Source organism: Aquila chrysaetos, chromosome 6 (genome assembly GCF_900496995.4).
Source record: "Aquila chrysaetos chrysaetos chromosome 6, bAquChr1.4, whole genome shotgun sequence".
Lineage (NCBI taxonomy): Eukaryota > Metazoa > Chordata > Aves > Accipitriformes > Accipitridae > Aquila > Aquila chrysaetos.
Genome location: NC_044009.1, coordinates 31,261,363 through 31,276,532, shown reverse-complemented (window position 1 = coordinate 31,276,532; position 15,170 = coordinate 31,261,363). Strand labels below are relative to the sequence as shown.

Below are 15,170 nucleotides of genomic sequence, written 5' to 3'. Positions count from 1 at the left end.
CCTCTGAATTATAATACAAAAACATGGTAGAGGTTTGTGTTTTATTCCTCATTCTCTCTCTGAATTACTGTGTAACCTCTGTTACATACCTAACCTCAATATTTCTCTGTCCCTCCACTTATGAAATGGCTATTAATAGCTTTACTTAATACATGATACCTACATAAAACAGATAGCAATTTCTCTGAGGCAAGAACTTTGTCTTTTACTTGTTCTATAAATCTCTACTGTACCTTTGGTCACTGTAAACCTGTCAATGAAGATCACCTTTTGATCTCTTGAACTCATTCGTGTGGTCGGTTGCTTTTTTGATTCGTAGTACAAGAGATTCCAACATAATGCCTGAAGCTCTAGCCATTTTTTCTTTCATTCTTTCTGCCCTAGAGTCTGGGAAGACTCTAAGCAAAGGTATGTTACAGATTATGGATATTGTTAATTCTCACTTAACAGTAAGCATCTGCTCTGTTTGTGTAGATCATATTTTTGTTAAACAGTGTTTGAATGTGTTTGATAATCCGTTAAGGGAGAGTATAAGAGAGAGCTACTCACTTTCCAAATACATCTTTTGATCTCTTGAACTCATTCGTGTGGTCGGTTGCTTTTTTGATTCGTAGTACAAGAGATTCCAACGTCCAGGCTGATTGCCAGCCTGCTGAAAGAAGTCGTCAGAAGGGATTTAGTCTGTTTCCTAATATTCCTAAATGTTAAATGACTCTTTGTGCTGTCTACATTGGCAAAACGTACTGCAAAAAGTGGGCATGTTCTCTGGAGTTTGTTTATAAACTTCAAATATTATCCCCATTTTTTTGTCCTTGTCAGGACTTAATCTATACCTGGCAAAGTTGGCAGCTGGTTCAGTGTTGAAAAAGTTAAAAAACATGTCAAAACTTCCAAAGTCCTTTAAGCTAGGCAATATCTCACGTTCCATAAAGAATGTTTAAAAATACCATGGAGCTTGTTATGGAGACATTTAAAAGGGAAACTCGAATTTGGACCCCCAATATTCTGTCTATTGTGCCAGCCCTTCCTTGCATAAATTTTAATGATAAAATCTTGCATCTTTTAGGAAGACTTTCTCAAAAAAGTAAACTTTCCATTTTATTCCATAAAAAAACAAATTATAAAATGTTTTAGTGGCTTGTGAGTAGTAATGGAAAACTGGAGGATTTTTAATGTTTAACTGAAGGTTTGAAAAGTACTGGCCATCAGCAAAAGTGAATAAAATAAAAATGTTCTGTTTTTTTTTTCCCCTTTGAATGTACAACAATTAAGAAATTATCTACTTATGAACAATCTTAAAATAACAGGTTGCTCTATCCAGTATAGCATGCAGGAGAAAATCTGAAAAAGTCAAGTCACAACAGCATGTGAGATGGAGAAATTCAGATGTAGTATGAGATCTATTAACTGCCTTTTGACTGTGGTGGAGGAGCAGGACATCATGGAGGAAAATACATGATTAAAAACTTAGAATTGGAAACAGGGAAGAAGAGTCTTCACAGAATGCATTCTAAAAATTTTGCCTTTGGTAATATTCTTATAAGCCATTTTTCAAAATTTTAGATACTGTTGGGTCCCTGTGTGGCATTTGGCTGTTCTTTAGGGGGAGTTCATGTGGGGCAGCTATATGAAATGCAGTAGATAAGTCTATAATAATTTTAAGGTAACAAAAATATTTAATAATCACCAGTTGCCATCTATCTTAATTTTGTTAGCTCTGTCTATCAAATGTCACAGAAGCTGACGTTGAGCAAAACCATGGTCTTCTATATTTCCTCAAGTGATTAATAACTCCTGGCCTGAAAATTCTATAATTGATTTGATGTTTGAGAGTTAATGTTGATCAAGTATCAAATGGTTTTGGTTATATGGTTCAAAGTGGCAGTTTCCCAGCTATCAGCAGCTTTGAAGAGGCCAACTCCAGATGTGGCTCATTCTTCTCTTGGATGTTTTCCTATAGACCAGGTAACTTATGTTCCTGTAATGGGGAGCAGACAGTTATGAAACCTTGCATTTTGAAGGATTAAACTGTACATCAGGAAAAATCAAACTTGAAGCAGCTGGGGAAAAAAAAAAAAAAGACAAAAAGGAAAAAAAAAGGCAAAAGGAAATCTAAGCATCTAACAGTTTGAGAAGGGCAGGTATGTTCAGGCTACCTTGTCAGATATTAGGATGAGACTACAGTGGCTTGGCAGCTTCCCCCTTCTTATTAGCCAGCTGGATTACAGCAGCAGTCCATCCAAGGAAGTAATTCTTACAACCAGATATCTAGCTTCTCTGCCAGCTCACATTTAGTTTTGAAAGCAATTAACTGCAAGGAACTTGATTGCATCCAGCCAGTAATTTCCTTTGGACTCAGAGATAATAACAGAAACAGAAATAGTCCTCTGATGCTACACGCAATGTAAGTTAATGCAATTCTTCTAGCCTTCATCTATATGAATATTAGGCAAGTGAGTTTAAAACTTTCTTCTTCTTTCTTTTTTTTTTTTTTTTTTTAAATTGCAAAGCTGCTGGAGCCCCCAAAAGTGATCCTTGGTCTGATTATAGCATATGTGTCTACTGGAGGTTGCACAGACTTTCGTTGTAGCTGCAGCATTTATATTGTGATTAAGGCTGTGTCAGTGTTTCTATTATGTCCTTGCTTCAACAAATTACTCTAGGCTGAAACTTGATGTACATGAGCAAAATTCACTCTTTGCAATGCACAGGAAGTAGACTGTGTTTCTCTGTGTGGCAGTAGCACACTCTCCACTCTTTTTTGTTTCTCATTGTGTTGAGTATTTTTCTTGTAAATCTCAGTTTAGGTGCAATTCATTTTAAAATTGGCAATGATGTAAAGAAGAACAAGTACAGAAACAGTTTTTCCTATGTGAGTCCTAGAAAAAAACCAGTAAACGTAAATGCTTAACTGCACCAAGAGGCCAAAGGAAAGGCATTCAAAAAAGAATTTTAGGGGTGGAGGGGCGAGAGGCCAGAGAGGAAGCTTCCCAATAAACATAAAAATTCTTGGTCTATGCTGCTTTCTTCCTCAGGTTGGACCTGCCAGCAAGATGACTTTTCAATCTAGAAGTCTATGGGGTCCATCTAGCTTTTCCTTCCCCATCATCAGCTTGATAGCAGGGTTTTATGAGCATATAGCTATTTACACTGCACTTCTATTACTATGGCTGGTGTCTAGTACAAAAAGAGGTTATTTTCTTTCAAGCTATCTCTTCCCCACAAGTAGAACAAATGACTGCTTCCCACCCTCTTCATGAAATTGTTCTCCCAAGAGAGAAATGCTTCTCGCCTTTTGCTCCTCCTCCAAAATCCAAGAAAGCTCTGTCCCTTCCAGCTATTCATGCCTGATAAAAAGGCAAAGGGAGGGTGCTTGGGCGGACAGAATCTTTTTCAATAGACATTGCTCATCACTGGAGTTCTGGAATAAATCTAATACTGCTCTTCAGGTTTGATAAGGTTAGGTACCTTGAGTGACTGGCCCTTTACGCCACTTTTTTTGTCAGTAAAGAGACTAGATCCTCCAGGGAATAATTCAGAACATCGCTGGAACCTTAAGGCAAATAACCCAACACCTTTTATTTTCCTTTTGCTTAGAAATTGTACATTTTACATGTCATCAGAAAGGAAGGGTAATTGAAAAAATGGCTGATAATTCTACTTTTTATGCAAAGAATATAACAATTATTTCCCCAATTAAGAGTGTTTCCTTCTGCTTTTTAAGAATTTTTTTTTAATATATATTTTAAAAGCAGATTGTATTCTGATGTAAAATTGTGGAAATAATTAAAGGTTACTGTCTGTATTCTTCCTTCCCACTCTGTCAGTGTATTTGCAGGACATAGGGTCAGTAGAAAACTGATGAGGCCAGCAGGAGATTTGAAGCTAATGTGATGTTATGCTCCTAATATCCTCTTCCTAATCATGTACTTAGGAAAATGAGTTAAGCACAAGAAAATATGCACAAAGGTACATATGTTTTACTTATATTTGACTAAGACCAGTTTTCTTATTTATTTACATAGTGTTAAAAAAACCCTTTCCAAGAAGAAAATTGATTCATTTATCATTTAAGGAGAACAAACAGTGGGAGTTTAATACACAACCAGATAACAGATTAGTTTACAAAGCCATTCTGCAATTAGAGATGCTTAGGTTTGAATGTGCCCTCTTCCCCCTCCTCCCTGCACCTCTGGTAGATACATCCGTACTTGCAGCTTGTTGCAACTTAATATTGTGGCTATGATGGTTTGCTCCAGGAAAAAAAAGCCTCACAGGTGAGTTATATGCTATAATAATGTCTAGCCATCTCTTTGTTAGTTACATCTCCATGAAGAAAAGCAACTGTTAAAACAGTAGTACATTAGGCCACTTACATGCATTCCCTACTCTTTTGAGGATCTGGCTTGTCAGCAAAGTGTAATGTTCTTGAATACAGTGACTGCTTAAAAAATAGCCAAAAAGAACCCACAACCCGCCACCTAATCAAAGATCTGAGAATGGAAAATTTAATTGAATGGAACTTTGAACAAATTCACGCAAATCACCATGCTGTCCACTGGAAATAATACCCACTGTAACAATTTTTCTTTCATAGTTTCTTATTTGTGTACTACTACTTTCATTTCTTCATATGTACAATATCAAGCAAACTACCATCTCTGGGAATGTAGGATGTAAAATGTAAGTGGGACTGTCAGCAAAACCTGCTCTGTTCCCGCTATTTTATTTCCTAGCTGACAAAACAGTTTGCACAGTTTTATTTAGTTACAATTCAAATAAACCATTACAGAATAGTTTTCCAGAACTCATCGAGTAAATAAGGAAAATGAATAAAAATAGACATAAAAAAATTAGGATCTTTAAATGTGATTCACAATTATCAGTGAAACTGTACTCATAGCTAACCCTCTTTTCCTCCTTCCTCTTTGTTAGAAGCTTTCCATGCAGTAATTCTTCTGATGATATAATAGCTTTTGGATATGAAAATATTCTCTTTACAGAATGAAAGCTGACTAGCTTCAAATGTAGAAGTGTACATAAAGGGGAAAAAAGCAAAACCCTCAATGCTCATTTTTGAAACAGGAATCCATGAGTGTATGAAGATAAGATTAAAGAAAAAAAGACCTGCTACATCTTCATATTAACTTTCAATGTTATAGGTAAACAGTGTTTCCTGCCAAGTCACAGTACCATTCTGTTAGTGCTTGATATAATATTTAGCATTGTTTTGGGATGTGTGATCATGTGATTCCTACTTTCTACGTGGCAACCAATGCAGAAACAATCTGTCAAGGACTGTCATTGAGGATCAATGCTAAATGTTACTCAGCAGGATGCAGACTGTATCTCGGTGGGTGTCCTCCTACTATGCTTTGATTATGTTTGTTGTAAAGAAAAGCCTAGTTGTGCTTACAGCATTCATATTTCACCCCCACAGTGGAAGACATATTACAGCCTCCTGATTTGTCCCTGTTTCACCAAGATGTGTTGTTTAAAAACATATACACAGCATTTTCAAAGATTCCTTCAGTATAATCTGATTATAAAGGGGTTATGTGACAGTTTGTCTCTGGTGCTTATTGTGTGGCTTAAATCTCTGAGGACAAGCTGACTGAACATCCAAACAATTTAGAGTCTGATGGCAGCTGTGGTTCAAAAATGTTGTTTTGGGCCAGATCTGGGGTCATCTGAGGAGGTACTTTGGCATACACCAAGGTAACAGAAGGATTTTATACTACTTATTGCTGCTTATAACTTCGTTAATGACAGTATGGTAGGCTGGGTATGTGGGGGGAAGATTTAACGAAACAGAGTAGTGGTTCATTAACTTAGAGCAAGAAGGGAAGGGAAAAGGGGGAGAATTTTTTTTATACTTTACTGTGTGAGTGGGGAGTAGTAAGTCTACAGATAAATCCTCATCTCTGAGCATTGATAAATAGCTAGGGTTATTTATTGTGAAAGAGAAACAGATATTACACTGGATAGCAAGCCGACATGTTGTTTTTATAAAACGATATTTCAAGCAAAAATATATATTTCAGGGAGCGTGTCTGTGTTTTCTGTATGACAAAAACACTCACCCATGACTTCCCATTGCCTCTTAATGTTTGTTGTCTTTGATATGGTTTTATAACACTGTTGCTCTACTAACAAACTTCCAGGCGTGAACGAATACATACTAGAAGACCTTACCATGTAGATGGAGCTGACAAGTACTCTCTAGATGATGATCTGGTAAACCTAGAAGTTCTAGATGAGGTACTGTACTGTCTTGTATAGCAGTTTCTGACAATTGTGCCTCACATTTTGCCTGTTTCTGCTTTTTGGGTTTCTTTTAACAGAATGAGAAGAGTTCCTTCCTGCAAGCTTTTTTCTCACCATGACAAAAGAATTGTCACGTGACTGATCTGCTATCATCACTTCGTTAATATTCTATATAGTGACATAAAAGCAGTAGCAGTGAATTGTATTATGTGGAAGAATTTAATTATGAGTGATGCTAGTTTAAGTTATTTTGTGAGTTTTCTAAAATGTGAAGTTTAGTCATGACAATCTAGATTTAAGTGTTTTTTTCTCAAATTGATGAATTTATAGAGAGTAGTATGGTATCTACAGCTTCTGGATAAAAAGTGATAAAACAATATCAGTTGCATATTTCACTATATCACCTATATGCAGATTATCTGTAAATTTTTGTTTTGATGATCCTTAAATTGCATGCCAGCAAGAAAAAGACATAATACTAAATTGTGCTAGTGTCCTGTTTAAAACAGTCTCTTACTACCACTTAAAATTTAATCCTTGAAAAATTATTATCCTTGTCTTATGGTCAAATAAAAAATTAAATGGAAATGTACTATGAAGTGCAGCAATAATGTGCATGGCCATTTTCTCTTCAGAAGGTTTGCTTCTCAGGCTGGTATAACAAAATATGTACTAATCTGGAAATAGGAGTTGCCGTTTAATTTAGTTTTATGGCATTAGCAAGAATTTTGAAAATATTTGTTTGGTTTTGTGGTGTTGGCATTTGAAAAATAATTAGTAGCACTTACAGTAAGTATTTCTTAATCTGTGTTCTCAGTATATTTACAAAAATCTTCCTAACTGGGAAAATACTGTTTAACTATGAAACTTTTTTAAATTTTCTCAGGATACAATTATCCATCAGCTACAGAAACGCTATGCTGACTTACAAATTTATACTTACGTTGGAGACATTTTAATAGCCTTAAACCCCTTCCAGAATCTCAGCATTTATTCTCCCCAGGTAAGAGAGATTCCAAGCTGTGGACAGTACTCACTTTACATCTTATATTAACACCACTGGCTAAAATACTAAAGTGATGTTGGAAGCTAGGAGCACAGACTAAACGCCAGCCTTTTCTTCTTCCAGAAAAGTGTGGCTACAAGTCTTTTTTTTTTTTTTTTTTCTTTTTTTTCTTTTTTTTTTTTAAATTCGGTCTCATTTGATTTCACTCCTTTCTGCTTGGTGGCACGAATTCCACAGGAGGGGTGAAGATTACCCCAGCTACAGCTGTGCCTCTTGTCTGGCATTTAGGGCTTTCTTCTGGGAAACAGAAGATGGTTATATGAACTTCCTCATGCTGAGGCTGTTGCTTCCTGAAGAATTGCTCTGACTATGGGGTTACTACATGTCCTGTGCCATCAGCTGCTGCTTTAAAAGAAACAAGTAAATCAAATGCTGTAAAGATAGAGGCAGCTTAATTCCCTACAGATATGAAGAGAGGTGGAGCCATAAATCTTAGTCTTCATGGGTGCCTAAATCAGGGTTGCAGGTAGAGGGGCCAGATTTCAGATTCACTGTTGTCTTTGAAGTTTCTTTTGTATAGGTTGGGTATTTCCTTGGTTGAATGCTTGTGTTTGAAATGCTGTTCCTTGTGATACAGTTGTCTCCACTGTCTTGTGCAGGGAAACGTTGGAGTGCATTTTAAGTGTTGTAATTTGTATTCTGGAAATTGGGCAGTGCCAAGAATTACCACTCTTCTACCAGGTGATTCAGTGGAAATTCTGTGGTAAAACAGGCAACTACCGTCTGTTGAACAGGCAGAAGATAATCACTATCACCTTTTCAGTTCTTAATTATGTAGCTAAGTTGCGTATTTTGACTATCGTGTGTTCTTTTTTAAATTTAGTTCTCCAAGCTTTACCATGGTATGAAGCGTTCATCAAATCCCCCCCACATATTTGCCTCTGCAGATGCTGCCTACCAAAGTATGGTTACATTCAGCAAAGATCAGGTAAGAATCTGTTCATTTTGTTTTATATTTCATATTAATTGTACTGCCACTATCCTACCTGGCTATGGCTAATGTTCTGTTACGTTGTACTTTGGGAAATTTTTTCTTTAAGCCGTTTATTCCTACATCAGGAAAACCAGAGTAGAAATCTAGTCAGGTTTGGGAATTCTGAAGAGGACACAGTGGCATAAAAGAGACTAAAACGTCAAATAATGTGATAGGGTTACCTGACCAATCTAGTTTCCTGGACACCCATGAAGTCCTGGCAGTCAACACAAGCTGCAGAGTGTTGCCGCACACTCTGATTCTAGCCTGTCTTGCACTAGGTATTGTAATGATTTACACCTGTGTAAAATAGGAGAGTCTCAATGCCGCAGCAGATTAACTAGAGTTTGAACCAGTTTTCTGTTGCATAAAGACACTATCAAGCAATGGATAATCGATTACTTTAACTACAAGTCACAAAAAATAGGAACATTAACTAATTTTTTTAGTAAAATTTATTAAGGATAGGTCTAATATAAATGTAATAAGGACACAAATCCAATTATATAGCAATGATTTTAATGAGAATGAAATACTGTGCTGTAGAAGCTAGATTTCTTTTTATTACATGCTTAAGATTCTAACTTTGTACTCTTTCTAATTTGATATGCTGTATATACATAAATATTGAGGGCTAATAATTATTTTTATTTATAAAAACCTCCTGATTTTACCCTGCACATCACACAATAATTCATAGAAAATGCTTTTTTAAAATCACGAAAGCAGAATAAAATAATAAAAAACCTGCAATCAGAAAATACCAAGCAAAGATGACAAATAAAAGGGACATTGATGGTGAAGAAAAAAGGAGTTCTAATGAGTATGTGGAAGTACACTGGCCTGAGAGATGGCTAGTACTTCTTTAATGACTTAAATGCTCTTTGACGGAGGCATTAACTTATTCTGCAGGAGTACTTGTTTTCTTTATTTAAGAACTTGTTGTCTGGGGAAAAAAATTAGTTTTGACATCAGCCCATCAGGCTAACTTTGTACATATTTAATATTGTATGTTTCATACCCGTTTAAGAAGTAATTTGCATTTAGATCTAAATCAGGTTCCTGTTTTCTGTTTGCAAAGAATTACAGGAGCATGTTTATCTCCATTACCTGGCCAATGTTATGTTGGTTCTTCAGGTAAAGGTGCGTTAGAGAAGCACTGTAGCCAGACCAAAAATGTATTGATTCTGTTTGTTTTATGCATTGAGCCTTCCCTTGTATTTTCCTGTGAAGCCTGAAAATTGACTCCAAGTCTAACATTTCTCCTGAAACTAAAGTCAAGTTCTGGCCAATTCTACAAGAGTTTTATGGGTTCTACAAGAACTCATTGGCTTTAACTGTATAAACTGTTGTATATGACTTGTCTAGTCACACAAAGGCAATTAAGTTAGGTATCGTAACCCTGTAAATCCATCATTGGGTTATCTGTTTCCAAGAAGAACAAAAGTACCCAACAAGAAGCAAATAAATGAGCTGCAAATATCATATTGCACACATTATTGAGTCAATCCCTACACCTGCTGTCAAACACCGCAAGACACCACCAAAGTACTGCTGCATCTTTCAAACCTTTTCACAAAGCTCAGTTCTATATGAAGGGTCATTGCATCAAGTATTTTAGGACCTTGTATCTTCTCCTAGCCAAGAATCTTGTATGTTCACAGTGTGGTGCAAATAATTTTCAGGTGTTTGCATAAAAACACACAAATCTATGCAACTGCTCAGTGTTAACATTTTAATTATATGTCAGTTAATACTGTACCTTAAATAGACTAATATTTGTACTGGTGATCCACAGAACACATGAAAAAATGGGAAAATAATAAATGCTGTTAGAATTCTTACTTGCTATGACCTGAAGTGTTCATGCTTCAGTGTTCAGGTGTGAACTGGCCTTCAAGGTGTACTGGCCTTCTACTTCTATCTTGTCGATGAAGTATAACAGCAGAAAGGAGGATACCAAGTGATTTAGACCATTCTAGCTAATTCCTGAGTCTGGAAGCCATTTGGAGAACCTATCAAATACCATGAGCTAAGGACTGCTGACTCAAGAAGATGGATAAGTTCTCCCAGAATTATCCAATGAACAGATGCATATTTTTCTGAAATGTTCAGGTGTTAGTTTGCTGTTCAAGCTTGAATACCAGCATCACCTACAGAATAACCTCTCTACACAGCAGCAATTATTTAAGGTTATTTTTAAAGCCAGGAGCAGACTTTTGGTCAGTGTGTTAAATACAGCTGTATGCTGTGTTTCATGTTCATATGAAGACAATGCAGTGAGCTCAGATGCACTGTTGAATTATGTCACATCAATGGAGCTGTGGCAATTTTCTGAATTTTAAGCATTTGAAACAAGCCGCATATGTGCATAGTGTGTGTTAGCCTGTAGACGTGCTCACTCATTTATGTGTTTTAGCCCTTAGTAATTCAATCACTGCTTCACACATGCATATTGCTATCAGGCATTGCGAGACACATTTTAGTAATCTAGGGAATAAATTATTATACTGAGCCTTTGCTCATCTTTCAGAAGGGAGTTTAGGGAGTTGACCCTTGCAGTATTTTGTAGACTTGGTACTTAATATTAAATAACAGATAGGAGCAGTAATAGCTGAAATTGACCATGTGGTGAGCTGTGCACTTAACTGTTTTGTTTTGTGTGTTCAGTGCATTATCATCAGTGGAGAAAGTGGTGCTGGAAAGACAGAAAGTGCCCATCTGATCGTCCAACATTTGACCTTCTTGGGAAAGGTATTTCTTAGACAACCATGTAAAACTATGGACAAATCCTCCAAAATCCACCCCCAATTTCCACTTTATTTAATCTTTATTACTTAAAGCTGTTCTTGTGAATTGTCCCACTTGAGTTAGGGACAGAGTAATCATGCATGTGAGAGTATTGAATTAAGATAGTGGAGTATGACCCACGCTAAGCCATTCAATATTTTTTTAAAGAGAAGGTGACAGATCCTGAGTGTTCAGCACTTGTAGTTACCTACAGTGTTTATCACATATACCGTTGTTCATTTATACAATAAAGAATGACAGATCTTGCTATGGCTCTAATCTTAGAAGCTCTTACACATTTAAATGTTATGAGTAATGCTGTTAGTGCAAAACAATGGGAAAATCAAGTGTATAAGGTTAACCTTAGATAGATGTGTTTAGTTTTTTATGGTTTTGGTACTCTAACTAATTATATGACACCACAGAGGCAGAACAATTGCAGAGAAAGAAGAATCTGGTTTTTCCTACCTGTGGGAGACTTCCTCATCAATTTGTTGATCCTGTTATTGTATAAGTAGAAAGGTTAACACAGTATCTAAGTCCATACAAGCATGAGAAAGGGATGCTATGCTTCTGAAGCAAGAATTGGATTGTGGGTAAGCGTTATATTCTTTTAATGATCCTTCTGATCTGTATCTGTTTTGTCAAGGCCAATAATCGTGCTTTGCGTGAGAAAATTCTTCAGGTGAATCCTCTGGTTGAAGCATTTGGGAATGCCTGCACTGCTATCAATGACAACTCAAGTCGCTTTGGGAAGTATCTGGAAATGATGTTTACGCCCACAGGAGCTGTAATGGGGGCAAAGATTTCTGAATATCTACTTGAAAAATCAAGGGTCATAAAACAGGCTGTGTAGGTATATTAATTGTCTGTCCTTTCACTTTTATATAATGTTTGGATTCTGTTCAGTTCTCCAAAATTCTGTATTTTAAATGCTTTCGTGTATCCTGTTAAAGCAGTGATCCTTTGTACAGTGCTATGATGACAAGAATAATCAATTAGGTTCTTCTGGAGTGGAAGTCAGAGCTGCTCCATTCTTTGGAGAAATAGTGTGGTCAGCTGGGTTTTCTGTGTTTCACAGTTGCTGATCCTACACCATTAAAACAAGTGGGAGATTTGCCATCTACTTCAGTGAGCTCATGATAAGAACTTCTACTTTTACATTGTACAAGAAGCCACAAGAATAAACACGTGTGCTTTAAAAGGACGCTTTTTTCTTCCAGGGGAGAAAAAAATTTCCATATATTTTATTATATTTACGCTGGCCTTTATCGTCAGAAGAAACTTTCTGAATATAGACTTCCTGATAAAAAGCCTCCTAGGTAACTATCACTCACTTGTTTTAACTGCTTGTTGTAATTAGCTATTGATCAGCTCTTGCTTTCAGTATGATGCCTTAAAATCTCTCTTAATCCTACTCCATCCCTTAAGGATCTTTTTTAATCCTCCCAAGCAGAGAAGAGGATGGACAATAAAGCATTACATTATTTGTATCTGTTGGAAAACTTGAACTATTTCAAGAGGAGGGAGGAGGAAGAATCAAGCTTATTATTATGTAGCTATTCTGTCATACTTGCAAATCAGGACAAACACCTTATAATTTCTTACTGTAATGCTCCAGTAAGAACCCAGAATATGCTTTGGAGTTGTGTTTTTTAATTGGTATTTGTACTTTGGGTGCCTCTGATATGTATCGGGTGAGGGGATGTGTGTGAAATTTTGGTAACACTATAATAGATATTTAAAAAGTGTCCTGGTTTCGGCTGGGATAGAGTTAATTTTCTTTCTAGTAGCTGGTATAGTGTTATGTCTTGGATTTAGTATAAGAACGTTGATAACACGCTGATGTTTTCAGCTGTTGCTAAGTAGTGTTTATACCAAGTCAAGGGGTTTTCAGCTTCTCATGCCCAGCCAGCAAGAAGGCTGGAGGGGCACAAGAAGATGGGAGGGGACGCAGCCAGGACAGCTGACCCAAACTGGCCAAAGAGGTATTCCATACCATGTGACATCATGCTCAGTATATAAACTGGGGGGAGTTGGCCTGGGGGGATCGCTGCTTGGGAACTAACTGGGCATTGGTCAGCGAGTGGTGAGCAATTGCATTGTGCATCACTTGTTTTGTATATTCCAATCCTTTTATTAGTATTGTCATTTTGTTATTGTTATTATTATCATTATTAGTTTCTTCCTTTCTGTTCTATTAAACTGTTCTTATCTCAACCCACAAGTTTTACCTTTTCCTTTCTGATTCTCTCCCCAGTCCCACTGTGGGGCAGGGAGTGAGTGACCAGCTGGGTGGTGCTTAGTTGCTGGCTGGGGTTAAACCACGACACAAAGAATAAGTAAAAGTTAGTGCAACAGAAGCAAAAACTTCTTTTGAATTAGCACCGAAGTATATAATTGGAAGATACTGAAATAAATGTTCTTTCCAGTTATCAAGGTATTTGCATTGAAGTCACTGGAGCTTGTACTGGCATATCTGCTAGTATGGTGCTTTCTTTCTCCCACTCTATTTAGATACATTGATAATGAAACTGGAAGAGTAATGCATGATATTATTACTAAAGATTCCTATGGAAGACAATTTGAAGCGATTCAGCATTGCTTTAGAATTATAGGATTCACTGACGAGGTAAGAGATCCGGTTGCTAAACCATTATTGACCTTCTTTATAAAAACCACTTCCAGTGCTGCCTGTGCACAGGCTGCCATTTGGTTTTGTGGATACACACCTGTGCCACAGAATCTCTCTTATGACAGAAGTGAACTGTGAAAACATAACCACGCACTCTGAAGCCAAGACCAACCTGAGGCCTTAGCTGGTACTCAGGCAAGTCCATTCCCAATTCTCTATCACACTGTTTTCTGTGTCAATAGGAGCTTACCTGAATTTGTAGAACTTGGTCTTAGAGCAAGCTACAAGCTTTGATAGCCATTCCAGTGTCCACCTTTTTCTTTCATAGCCTAAATATGATCTATATATGTAATTGGATTCCTTAAAAGTACTTCTTGCCATCTGTTACAGGAAGTGTACTCAGTGTACAGAATTCTGACTGGAATCTTAAATACTGGAAATATTGAGTTTGCTGCCATTTCTTCACAACACCAAACAGATAAAAGTGAGGTTCCCAACCCAGAAGCCTTAGATAATGGTAAACACATTTTAACATTGTCAGTTCTGTAAATGCAATATGATTGTATTTGTGAGAATCTCTAACTCATGGTAACAGTTGGGCAATCCTGGTGATTTCCACTGCATAATCACAGTCATGTATCTTTTTCCCACTGTCTTTCAGCTGCTGCACTACTAAGTATTGGGTCAGAAGAACTTCAAGAGGCCCTAACCTCCCACTGTGTTGTAACACGAGGGGAGACTATTATCCGAACAAACACCGTAGACAAAGCAGCTGACGTGCGAGATGCCATGTCTAAAGCACTTTATGGCCGGCTCTTCAGCTGGATTGTAAATCGTATTAATACGCTGCTTCAGCCAGATAAAAATATATGGCAAGTTACACATCACTAAATCATGTGTATTTACTGTGCATAGGTCTTTGATGGGTTCATCCATTTGTATATTTTTGATTTTGCAGAAAGGGTGCTGTGTTTATTTTGGCTAAGACTTCAAAATGGCTTTCATGCTGTGATACTGAATTCTGTTTCCAGGACATTAACCCCAACATTTTCAAAGAGCTGAGTGGAATTTAGCTGCTGAACCCAACAGAAATTGGGTGGTTAAAGTGCCATACAATTCTTTAAAAAGATGCTTCCTATGTAGTGAACATTAAAATCATACCAAAGGCTGGTAAATAATTGGAGTACACGGAAAAATATTCATAGTCCTTACAGTCCTGCTTTTGTAAGCTAGTAGTAAATACAGATCTCAGGTTATTATTGTGCTGCTGCTTGAGATGTAAGTGATGATTTTTTGTTTTTCATAATTACAGAAAAGTTCACATTGTGCATCCTTATGATTTCATTGCCAGGTACTGATCTGGCTGCTTTGGTCTTTTCAAGCAGCTGTAGAGATTTTTAGAAACAAGAGAACCCCTTAGGTGGTGTGAAAATGCCTCT

The 15,170-nt window shown here is 36.9% G+C and overlaps 1 protein-coding gene across 17 annotated transcripts in view; it reads left to right on the top strand.

The window, feature by feature from the left end:
- The window catches only part of MYO3B (myosin IIIB), a 213,629-nt gene that overhangs the window by 98,258 nt on the left and 100,201 nt on the right, over window positions 1-15,170 (top strand). For all 17 annotated transcript variants that reach the window (XR_003924029.1, XR_005932734.1, XR_003924030.1 and 14 more), the window contains 9 exons: window positions 6,165-6,261; window positions 7,154-7,270; window positions 8,157-8,261; window positions 10,977-11,060; window positions 11,746-11,948; window positions 12,320-12,418; window positions 13,614-13,728; window positions 14,122-14,248; window positions 14,393-14,603. Coding sequence is in view for 13 of the 17 variants with exons in the window: in XM_030018870.1 (XP_029874730.1) it covers window positions 6,165-6,261; window positions 7,154-7,270; window positions 8,157-8,261; window positions 10,977-11,060; window positions 11,746-11,948; window positions 12,320-12,418; window positions 13,614-13,728; window positions 14,122-14,248; window positions 14,393-14,603 (1,158 nt within the window). In the remaining 4 variants the exon portion in view is untranslated. The remainder of the gene's footprint in view (window positions 1-6,164; window positions 6,262-7,153; window positions 7,271-8,156; window positions 8,262-10,976; window positions 11,061-11,745; window positions 11,949-12,319; window positions 12,419-13,613; window positions 13,729-14,121; window positions 14,249-14,392; window positions 14,604-15,170) is intronic.